The 12286-nt window shown below is 41.1% G+C and overlaps 1 protein-coding gene across 1 annotated transcript in view; it reads left to right on the top strand.

Annotated features, from left to right (window-relative positions):
• NR3C2 (nuclear receptor subfamily 3 group C member 2) overlaps window positions 1–12286 on the top strand; it is a 115520-nt gene that overhangs the window by 30704 nt on the left and 72530 nt on the right. The window contains exon 2 of the mRNA XM_007472010.1: window positions 11358–11696. Coding sequence (XP_007472072.1) covers window positions 11358–11696 — 339 coding nt within the window. The remainder of the gene's footprint in view (window positions 1–11357; window positions 11697–12286) is intronic.

Below are 12286 nucleotides of genomic sequence, written 5' to 3'. Positions count from 1 at the left end.
TTTTGCGGTACGCGGGCCTCTCACTGTTGTGGCCTCTCCCGTTGCGGAGCACAGGCTCCGTACGCGCAGGCTCAGCGGCCATGGCTTACGGGCCCAGCCGCTCCGCGGCATGTGGGATCCTCCCGGACCGGGGCGCGAACCCGTGTCCCCTGCATCGGCAGGCGGACTCACAACCACTGCGCCACCAGGGAAGCCCCTACTCATTCTTTTTTATATTAGCATTAGCTTCTAACATGAGGATTTTTTTCAAATTCTGCTGGCCAGCTTTGTCTTGCATTTGTAAAATGTTCTTAATGCTAGAGTGACAGTATTTAGAAATACAGAATATTTTCTGTATTATACCAGTTGTGAAAAATTGTGAAAAATGTCTTTGTATCAATTCATGGGATTATTATTTTACATCTGGTTTTCTGCTTCACCAGTTCATTTTCTTCCGAAGCAATTTTAATCATTTTTAATCATTCAGTTATAATCTCAACATTGGTAGTCTCAACTAAAACCTCGTTGGTTTACTTTTCAGCTAAATAAAGTAAAGCATTACTTAAAATTTGATTAAAATTAAGGTGATTTTATATAGAAAATGCTGTTAAATAAAAGCTTTTGAAAGAATAATTATAATGTGACTCTAAGTAATTATTTTATAGGAAGAATGTTGAGCTAAGGGAGATGAAATAACTTGAAGAAATTTGGTACTGGAGATAAAACTGTTCTATATCTGTATATTTTTTCATTTCACTGCATGGTTTTTATGTCTTATGTACACAAATACTAATCATTTAAAACTTTCTGAAATTGAATTTAGGAAAATTCCTTGTTTGCTTTAGAATTCTCAGACACTTCCAAATTGTAATGTCAATTGTAAGGCTATAGTTAAAGGGACCAAGCTGAGGAAACCATTGCAGTGAAGTACCAACAAATGCTAAGAGGAAAGAACAGGATAATTGAAACATATGTAAAAAATAACGTGCAGACAAACAGGAATGCATTACATTTTACTTTTTTTTTTTTTTTTTCTTGCGTTATGCGGGCCTCTCACTGCTGTGGCCTCTCCCATTTGCGGAGCACAGGCTCCGGACGCGCAGGCCCAGCGGCCATGGCTCACGGGCCCAGCCGCTCCGCGGCACGCGGGATCCTCCCGAAACGGGGCACGAACCCGCGTCCCCTGCATCGGCAGGCGGACTCTCAAGCACTGCGCCACCAGGGAAGCCCCGGAATGCATTACATTTTGTCTGTTCTTTGAGAGCTTATGAAAGAAGTCTTCGGTTGAAATTTTTGTAAAGGAAAATGGCATTACCCAGTGTAAATACCCTCATCATACATCTGTTGGGTAAACTCTTATTTTTCTATACATAATATTTCTTAAGGTAGATCCTGCTTAGCTGACTTGCCAGTGTGAGGAGGTCTGCTCGGGACCATTCTTCTGGGTTTTCTGCCCAGCGTGTGCGCTAGCATCGGACCAGCTCTTTTTGGCCTGAGCCTATGGAGAATCACGCCAGGACTGGGGAAGACACAGTAAATTAAGCTGGGTGCCATATTCTATTTCCAGGTCACTGCCTTTTGCCTCTTTATCATACCTTATTCACTGCTTGACCTTGTTAGAACAGTCATGTTTCTTCATAAAATATTCTTTTTTTTTTTTTTTTTCCTTGCGTTATGTGGGCCTCTCACTGTTGTGGCCTCTCCCATTTGCGGAGCACAGGCTCCGGACGCGCAGGCTCAGTGGCCATGGCTCACGGGCCCAGCCGCTCCGCGGCATGTGGGATCTTCCCGAAACGGGGCACGAACCCGCGTCTCCTGCATCGGCAGGCGGACTCTCAAGCACTGCGCCACCAGGGAAGCCCAGAACTTGATTTTTAATCAGAAGGAGTAAGTTCTTTCCCCAATAAGTCCTGTTTTTCAGTACAGACTGGTTTGATTTCTGCCTCCTTTGATTTCTCCTGCCATCAGAGTTAAGGTGTCAAAACAAGGAGCAAAAGCAAAAAGACTGTCTCATCTGCTACAGTAACAGCCCCGGAGTACACAGGGGTTGACTGTCCTACAACAGGGGTTGACTGTCCTGTCCAGGGAATTAGGAAAGCATCCTGTGTATTGGTACCTGTTGTTCTGTGTCTCCCATTAAAAAAGGCTGCTGATCTTGTTACTAGAGGTGATCCAATGGCAACCTTGCTGATAATGTAGAAAAGTCATTAGGGCCCTGGGTCCTTTTCATACCCCTTTGACCTCCTGATTTGATGCACTCTGCACATGTGATGGGGTTTCTCTGTTCTCTTTTTCTATGCCCTGACAAAAACTCACTTTCTCCTAACTCTGCAGACCATCCTTGTGACCCTGTGCAAACCACTTTACCCCTGTGTACAGTGGTGCTAACAATAGTACCTACCCACAGGGCACTTATGAGGACCTAATAGGATAACATTTTTAAAAGATGCTATCATGCTGGACATACAGATTCTCATAGCCTTTACTATGAACTGTTTTCCCCCACTTAAAAAAAAATAAGGTAACCTCAGGATTAGGAGAAACCACAGAGCCCATTTTCAGTACAGACCTGAGTTCTGTACCTTAAATGGTAAAACTGAAAAAAAAAAAGAGGGGGGGGGGCATGTGAACGCTGCGGATAGGGTAAAAGGAAGCATATAGAACTTTAGGAGTTTCTTCCATGGCAGTGGATGTTCTCCCAAGCCTGCGTTCAGTGATCACAGTATTTGTCCTTGGAGTATATTTTGGAAAAATATTTCTAAAATTATCTCTTACCACACTTATAAGTATAAGGGATTTATTCCTGTTTTTGAGACAAATATGAGCCAGAGAAGTTCCACTCAGACACATGGAAGGCTGGAATGTACATTGGAGGTCATATTTCCTTCCCTTGTAGGGCTACTGGGTCTCGATAACTCATTTCATCATCCTCCTGCATGGCAGAATTGCACTCAGGCAAGCAGGGAACCTGCCTACCTATTACTTTAGAGTTTTTAGAAAAGAATATTACATGTTCTTGGTGGTCATGCGTTCCAGGCTCTCTCCATAACACATTCCAGAAAACTTGCAGGAAATTCTCCTAATGTCTCATCTAAATCCCTACTTCTGCCCTTTAAACCCTTTAGATCTTATCTTGACCTCAGTAGAAATAGAAAATAGATGCTCACTGTGATTTGGCAAAGGCTTGTCAAGTTTTTGAAATTGCTACTTGGTTTCTCATATCCCTCACTTTCTACTCTAGAATAACTCAATCCCTGCCTTTTTTCACTTATTTTTTTTCCCCCATAAACATTTTTGGTCCAAAGCTTTGGGGATGGAGCGTTCGTCATTTTGTTGTTCCCTTCTGATACTCCCTGGAGGTGTGTATCAGCCCAACAGTGGCAAGGCCCAGGTAGGGGGTGTTCCGTGTAGTAAACCCACTGTCCACCCCACCTGGCCGTGGGGTGCTGGCTGCTGCCCTTGCCCCACCACTGCCCGTGGTTCTTTAGAAGTGATGTCCAAAGGAGTTCTGGAATTACAGTGGCTCAGCCCACTGCCACTCGGTCCAGTGGCATTCTCTCTTGTTTAAACCAGCAAAGGTTTCAACAGAAGAAAGCACTGGAAACTTTCTCCATTACCCAGAGGCTATCACCAAGAGGCCATTTCTCAAGACATTGTTTCCTCTTCTTCTGAGTTTCTTACTTGGCTTAACGCAGTCCCAGCCTGGCCAGACCTCGAAGACATACTGCCTCACCTTTAAAACTCTGGCCAAAGATGGAACCCTCCCCCTGCCACATCCTCCCATGTAAAGATGTTCCTGAGTCTGACTGACAGTAAAAGAAAAGAAGGGAGGAGAAAATGTTGCTAAGTATTAGAGGAGAAAAAAAGAATCTAATTACAGAAAAATATAAATGCCATAAAAACAATCATGTTAGTCAGCCATCTAGCCCAAGAATATCTCCTAGGCAGCTGCTGGCTTTGCCCCTTTCTGAATCCCTGTCTCCAGCAGGGAAGGTATCAGAATATGTCACTGGGGATTGTCTTCCAGAACCTTGTCACTGTCTCTGCAAAATCAGCAGACGCCTATTCTTTCTCCCTCAGATTCCCTTGAGTCTCTGTTCACATTTAGCTTCTGGTCTGAGGGACTCTCCTCTCGGGGCGGGGGTGGGGGTGGGGTGGGGGGTCAGTGGTGCTTAACATTGGGTGGATGCCCACACAGGGAAGTGACTGCTCCACATGGGCCCTCAGTGTCATTTGAATCACACCAAAAGCAAACCAGGGCACAGTGGGAATTAACACAGAGGGATACAGGAAAGTGGAGGCGCTCATAGAAAGATAAACCAACGTCTCCCTGCCATTGTTCACGCACCACATACATAGTCAGGAACGCTGACCCCCAAACTTGTCAAAGCCTGTTTTATAACCCTAATTGCTTTCTTATGTATTGATCCAACTTCCGCAAGGTTGTAAGCTCTTGTCTGGGCTCAGATCATCTTATTCAGCATTGCACTGCTCATAAAACCAGGGCACTTTCTACACAATGGGTGAATATTAGTTACTTGCTAAGTAGTAGATAAATGTATTCTATAACAATAGCAACAAAATTATGTTTGTTATAGCTGTAGAGATATCTATAGTTATCTCTATACCCACATTAAAATGTAATCTGTGGAGATCCACTAATCTGGAATGTCTTTTTCCCCCCAGATTTATTGAGGTTATGATTGACAAAAAATGATACATATTTAATGTGAACAGTGTGGTATTGTGATATCAATATGCCTATGTAATGATTACCACAATCGCGCTAATTAACATGCCCATCACCTCACACAGTTAACACCCATGTGTGTGGGTATATGTGTGTGTGTGTGTGTGTGTGTGTGTGTGTGTGTGTGTGTGTGTCGTGTGGAATGTTTTAAAGTGGTCCAAGGTTGGGTCTGAGTTTGCCTTAGCATGGTTTTTATACCAATAAAATCAGTAATGCCTGTTCATTTGTTAAATTATGTATATTAACGTGAGAATGTTTAGGGATACTTTTTAAGACACCCAGTATTTATGAAACAATTGGAATGCCACTTATTATCAATTGAGAGGCTAATTATTTATTCATAAAGCAATGTGCCCCTGACCCTCACCCCAATTCTATTAGTGTGTATGGCTTTGAGAACCGTAGATGTTCTTTTTCCTATTAGTAAAAATGAGAGAGGTTTTGCTGCAAAACCAGTTAAATCTGTAGGAAGGTGGCATTCCTTTGATCTCATGACACAGAAACACTTGGTTGTTCTGCAACTCTCGGTGCCTTCCTCCCCTGGCAGGAGAAGGGGAGAAGTCGTGCAGATAAAGGGGATGCGGAAAGTAGGAAAGCATGATTAGGAGCAGAGTGGCAAGAGAAATGGTCTATGAAAGAAAGAGGATGGGGTGGATGCTGTTATTGTCCTGTGGGGGTTTTTTGTTTTTTGTTTTTTGCGGTACGCGGGCCTCTCACTGTTGTGGCCTCTCCCGTTGCGGAGGACGAGCTCCAGACGCGCAGGCTCAGCGGCCATGGCTCACGGGTCCAGCTGCTCCGCGGCACGTGGGATCTTCCCGGACCGGGGCACGAACCCGTGTCCCCTGCATCGGCAGGCGGAGTCTCAACCACTGCGCCAGCAGGGAAGCCCTGTCCTGTGGGTTTAAACCAGTAATTACATTTGGCCTGGGACAGAAAAATACATGTTTTCATATAACCTCAATATATCCTCTCTAATATTTACTGCCAAGACCAAAAATTTCAAGACATGACACTAAACATTTCTAAGATGACAGAATTCTCACTTTACATCTTTCCAGTGAAATGTAATGGTTGAAAAAGCTCCCCATCAGTCTTTTAAATTAAAGGTTTATTTATTTATTTATTTATTTTGCGGTACGCGGGCCTCTCACTGTTGTGGCCTCTCCCGTCGCAGAGCACAGGCTCCAGACGCGCAGGCTCAGCAGCCATGGCTCACGGGTCCAGCCGCTCCACAGCGTGTGGGATCCTCCCGGACCGGGGCACAAACCCGTGACCCCTGCATCGGCAGGCGGACTCTCAACCACTGCACCACGAGGGAAGCCCCCCATCAGTCTTTTATTCTACTCCAGATGGAAAAAAAAAAAAAAAAATAGACGTTGTCCCAATGACCCATCTCCAGATCTAAAGAATCTGTAATTTGAACACACTTGAGAAAGATAGTGATGAAAGTACCAGGAGAATCCCGTGCATCTCATCATTTTACTGGAGGATGCAGAAGCGGTGTATGTCATTCCTAGCCTGCCGTCATTCTACCACACTGGCAGTTTGTCCAAAGTGTATGTAGCAGACCAAGTCGGCCTCAGGAGACAGAGCAAACCAAAAAGCAAGTTGGGCCATGTTTCAGGGCCTTTTTGAATCTTTCACAATTTTTATAGGGTCCCACCAGACGCTTCCTGCTTGCTGTCCAGCTTATAATTCTGGATAGGAAGCAGGGCCTTCCCATTGCACAGCTCCTGGGGGAATAATTCATGGGGAATCTATAGCGTTCTTTCCCCCGGCAGTGCCAGGAGAAAGTGGCTGCTAAGATGCTGCTAGTAATTAAGGACTTGGCACCTGGGGGCAGCTGCTAAGCATATACTGTTACTGTAACATCCAGGTAGAACAAATGAAATTCTTCTAGGCTCACATGGGACTGGGAGACATTCACAGTCATATTAATACACACCACACACACACATACCCTGCAACTGTGGCTGGCAGGTGAGAAATGAATTGTGTCTGGGCCACATGGGAACATGTGTTCCCAAGCCCAAAGGCCATTAACTCCATGTTAATTTAGTAAGGTGGTAGGTAGTGATAAGACCCCTAATTTATGTTCACGGATGCTCTGGATAATGAAAACATGCTCATTAAGTATCTTTGACCAGAGATTTTCCTGTGTAATTAGCACACATCTTAATTATACACTTGGATTTGAAGCTGGTGCTAATCTTAAAGTATTAAAAAACAAATTAGATAAAGAGAAAAGGATTGAAAGAGAGACTGCATAGCACAGAGGTTAAGAGTGTGGGCTCTGAGCCATGGCCCAGTTCAAAAACTAGCCCTGGTGTTTACCAGCCCTGCAGCCTTGAAGGAGTACGTTCTGTCTCTGTGCATCTGTAAAATGGAAATAACATTGCCTAATCGTAGGGTCATGGTGAGCATCGGAAGGCGTAAGACCACTAGAAATTGTTTTGAACTGTGCTTGGCACATAAGTGCTCCACAAATTGAGCTTATTATTATTTTAGTTGTGGCATTTTCAGAGTAATAACTCTGCAGGTGGATCATTACACAGTAGAAATTTTGAAAAGGAATAATAATTCAGAAATTTTATCCTAAAACGTCAAACTTGCCTACATTTCCTACACAGAAGTAAATTAATAATTTACTTTTAATTTAATTTATTAATAATTTACATTTACATATGTAATAGTTTGTTAAAATTTATTACAGTTTGAAAATGAAGTGTCAACAAACATTTATTGAGTACCCATAAGGGTCATGGAAAGTGATGTTACAGGAGCACATCAGACATTAGCAACTTTCAGGGGCTTTAATTTTAGAAGGCGGCATGTGTTAGAAAGAGTATAAAATTTTTAAGCATTTTAGAAGGGCTACTTTGGGTAATATGATTGTTATGTAACTGTACTCTTTTAGAAAAAGATGCAGGATGAATACACTTGGCTGAAGAATCTGCACACTGAAAATATTTATTTTCTTGAACTATTTAAGGAACTATAAATACTCAATTCCAGTGTCCCTCATATATTCATAAAATTACAACATAAAATTAAATGTAACTGAAATGCTAAACATAATATTGATAATCTGCTCAATCAGTTGTGCTACAGGCCACAGCCTTGTGTATCAATGCTAGAGAAAATATTAAGCTTTCTTCTTCATGATATTTCATAGCATTGGCCTTAAATCAGCAATGAGAATAGACACAGCATTACAGACCAAAGGCCTAAAACAAGTATGAATTTTATAATTAACTTGCAAGCAAATATCATTTTTAATAAAATTTGAGAATATCACCCTTGTCTATTTCTCATCAGTCAAATGATGGTTATGATCAGATGTAGTCTTATAAAGGATAAGGACATTTTAATGAATGGGAATAGTTTTAATATCTGCAAAATTATGTGAAAGAATGGAAGTAGCATTGAAGCACTATTTCAGATGTTAATAATAATTTTCAACATCGTTTTTAGTTTTCTTACCTGTTGAGTCCTCTGTGAGATAGGAGAGGGAAACACTGTCATTCTCATTTTTCGGATGAGTCAGTTGAGGCTTAGAGACAAGTTTATGTGACACAGAGGCAGTTAGTCCCAAGTATCTGATTCCCCAAATGACTAATCTGTGTTATCGAGGATCTTCTCAAACACTTATAGATACAATCATCCATTGACCAGCATTGGGGATTATCTGCATGTTTGATTCTTTTCTTCTCCTTCTCTGTTTTGCCTAGTTTTTGAGGCATTTAGTGATTATTTTTTTCTTTGGTTCGTTCACTCATTCATTCATCAGAAGCATCTTGGTCTCCTACTGTATGCTCAGCACTGCTGAGCAGTACTTTGTCAGCCACTCCCCATTAGCATACTACATGAATAGGATACATCTGCTTTTCATTCAGACAGTTGTAAAACCCAGGTTTTTCTGCCTCTTTCATTGAAGGAGACAGTCCATGAGAAGTGATCTGAAATTTTTTAATTGTTTTGCTAATTTCAAGCTTCTTAAAGATAGGAATTATATCTTGTTCATCTCTTAAGCCCAGTTCCAGTATTTTATGAATGTGTGGCAGGTATGTCTGTTGTTGGATAGTGGCTTGTCTTTTATCTGAATCAGTGTTTCTGTGATGCAAGTGGTAAATGTAATATTATGGCCATACTTACAAGCATGAATGGTTATTTTGAAAATCAAATTAATCGGTGTGGCATAGCCCTACTCTGTGTTAAATTCGTATCCTGTAAGTTTCTCACACATGTTAGAGCTAAGTTGAAGGTGTCTGGTACTTCAAGAATTTTAAAATAAATTCTTCAATTAAATGGAAAACCTTACAATTGCAAAGTAAATTATTACCATAGCTCTAAGCTCAGTTTGACACATCTAAGCTTTCTCTATCCTTTATCCATTTATTCATTCATTCACCCATCTTCCCCATTATCTATCCATCTCCCCATTAACCCCACCCACCTGCCATCCATTCCCCAGCCCTCACATCTACCTCCCAATTCTCCCTTCCACCTCCCCAGTCTTTCTTTCCCCATATCTATTGTAAGAACCCTCAAGAGAGATGTGAATGAAAAGCAGTTGCTGTTATACTATTTACAGTAGCCAAGACATAGAAACAACCTAAATGTCCATCAATAGATGAATAGATAAAGATGTGGTACATATATACAATGGAATATTACTCAGGCATAAAAACAAATGAAATAATGCCATTTGCAGCAACATGGATGGACCTAGAGATTATCATACTAAACAAAGTAAGTCAGAAAGAGAAAGACAAATACCACATGATATCACTTACATGTAGAATCTAAAATGCGACACAAATGAACCTACAAAACAGAAACAGACTCACAGACATAGAGAACAGACTTGTGGTTGCCGAGGGGGAGGGGGGATGGTGGAAGGAAGGATTGGGAGTTTGGGATTAGCAGATGCAGACTATTATATATAGGATGGATAAACAACAAGGTCCTACTGTATAGCATAGGGAACTATATCCAATATCCTGTGATAAACCATAATGGAAAAGAATATGAAAAATATATATGTATAACTGAGTCACTGCTGTACAGCAGAAATTAATACAACATTGTAAATCAACTATACTTCAATAAAATTTGTTTAAAAGCAGTTGCTATTAAAGTTAATACTGATTCTTTGGTTTTATGGTGAACACACTATTTATTGTCCAAAATGTGGTACTTTTAGGAGTAAACAGGGCACTTACTAATAAGCATGCTGGAAAACAAGCATAAACCAGGGCTGTTCTGGGTAAATCAGAATATGGTCACTTGTAATACATTCTACTAAAATTCTAAAGTGGTATTCCTGTACCATACTGTGATATCTTTTAGTTGTAGGCTATATGACATGTGAATTGTTTATTTATAGTAAAAATATAGAGTAGGAGAGATTTTTAAGGATTGTGTAATGGTATAACTCACACCTGAATTTTTTAATAGCATTAATTCCTGTACATTTACTGGTTAGTGCCCCAATTTGGAATCATCCAGATATTTCATTTCTTCCCTCCTGTTGCCTTTCTTTGGGGTTGGTTAGCTCCCATTCATTCATTGGAAATTGGTAAGTCACTTTGTGTAGGCATAGCATTTACCAAGGTGCCATGCGGGCTGTAAAAGAAGAGGAACACCCAATCTTTATGCCTCAGCAGTTCACAGTATAGCCGGGGACATCGGTGGGTCTAACAGCATCTGCACAAAATAACTACTCTGAGTAATCAAGTGGTTGCACATGGACCACAGCAGGAAGAGTAAGTGGTAGAGAAGCACCAAAGAGGAATAAGTAAAGGGCCAGAGAAAGCTAATTAGAGGGAGCAGAGACAGCAATAAGATGATAAGCTCAATCAGGCGAGTCTAGCCCTTGTTGCCAGCTCTTTGGTGGGTAATAGGTGGGAATTATTGGCTTATATAAGATTTAGTTGAGACATATGTAACTTATTAGCATCTGAAATAATTTATCCTTCCTCTGAGCTCTTAACTCTATTTTACATATACTAGCTGTGTAGTCTTGGACAGATTTCTTGACCCTTCTGGTCTGCTTCCTCTTTATAGAATGAGAATCGTAATAGTACCTAGTCATAAAATTGTTAAAGTGGTTAATTTATAAAAAGCATTTAGGACAGTGTTTGGTATCAGAAAATATTGAAAAGGGGCTGTTCCTACTAGTATAACAAGACATCCTTAGAGGAAAAGTACGCTTTAATCAATATAAGTCAATATTTGCTTGCAACTTACCTCATGTAAGGTATGCCAAACATAATCTTTTTTTAATTCCTTTTTTTTGGTGTGGTGCCACTTACTGATTTATTTATTTAATTCCAGTTTTCCTGAGATAATAATTGACCTACAGCACTGTATTAAAGTGTACAGCATAATGATTTGACTTACATACGATATGAAATGATTATCCCAATCAGATTAGTGAACGTTCGGCATCTCATATGGATACAAAATGAAAGAAATAGAATTTTTTTTCTTGTAATGCAAACTCTTAAGATTTACTCTTAATGACATTTGTATATAACATACAGAAGTGTTGTGCTTTAGATGGTATTTATCATGCCAAACATAATCTTAATTTGCCCTGTTTATAATTTTTTTTTTTTTACAGCTCGAAAGTCCAAGAAGTTGGGGAAGTTAAAAGGGATTCACGAGGAACAGTCACAGCAGCCTCCACCTCCCCCACCACAGAGCCCAGAGGAAGGAACTACGTACATCGCTCCTGCGCAAGAGCCGTCCGTCAACTCAGCGCTGGTTCCTCAACTCTCCACAATTTCCCGAGCGCTCACACCTTCCCCTTCCATGGTCCTTGAAACCATCGAACCCGAGATTGTGTATGCAGGCTATGACAACTCCAAACCAGATACAGCCGAAAATCTGCTCTCCACCCTAAACCGCTTAGCAGGCAAACAGATGATCCAAGTCGTGAAGTGGGCGAAGGTAATTCCAGGTAGGATGGCCTCGCGTTTCAGGGTCTGCATCCTGAACTAGGCACGTCAGGGCAACAGAGAATACCGTATGCAGCAGTGCAATTGAGTTTGCTTTCTGTTCGATCCTGACACCCAGTTTTTTACTCGATGTCAAATCAATCAAGTGTGTAGAAGAAAAATCTGGTGAATGTGCTCATTTCTCTTGAGAAGTTAGAGTCAAGGGATCTATTGTTACTAGAACAATAGAACATTGTTCTATTGTTCTGTTAATAGAACATACCCATTTCTTATATTGAGGGTTGAAATGGAAAGTTTCATTCCAGTAATATTAATAAGGCAAAACACATTCTAGTTGTCAAAGCAAGAACTGAGCCCATTATTAGCAGCTCGTAGCTAGGGCTACTCTAAGCCCTAGAGCAGGTAAATCAAGACATATATACACTACTATATATAAAATAGATAACTAATAAGGACCTGCTGTATAGCACAGGGAACTCTACTCAATACTCTGTAATGGCCTATATGGGAAAAGAATCTAAAAAAGAGTGGTGGGCCTCCCTGGTGGCACAGTGGTTGAGAGTCTGCCTGCCGATGCAGGGGACACGGGTTC

The sequence above is a fragment of the Lipotes vexillifer genome, unplaced genomic scaffold, assembly GCF_000442215.2.
Source record: "Lipotes vexillifer unplaced genomic scaffold, Lipotes_vexillifer_v1.1 scaffold269, whole genome shotgun sequence".
Lineage (NCBI taxonomy): Eukaryota > Metazoa > Chordata > Mammalia > Artiodactyla > Lipotidae > Lipotes > Lipotes vexillifer.
Note: the sequence above shows the minus strand (reverse complement) of the source record. Positions and strands in the feature narration are given on the sequence as shown.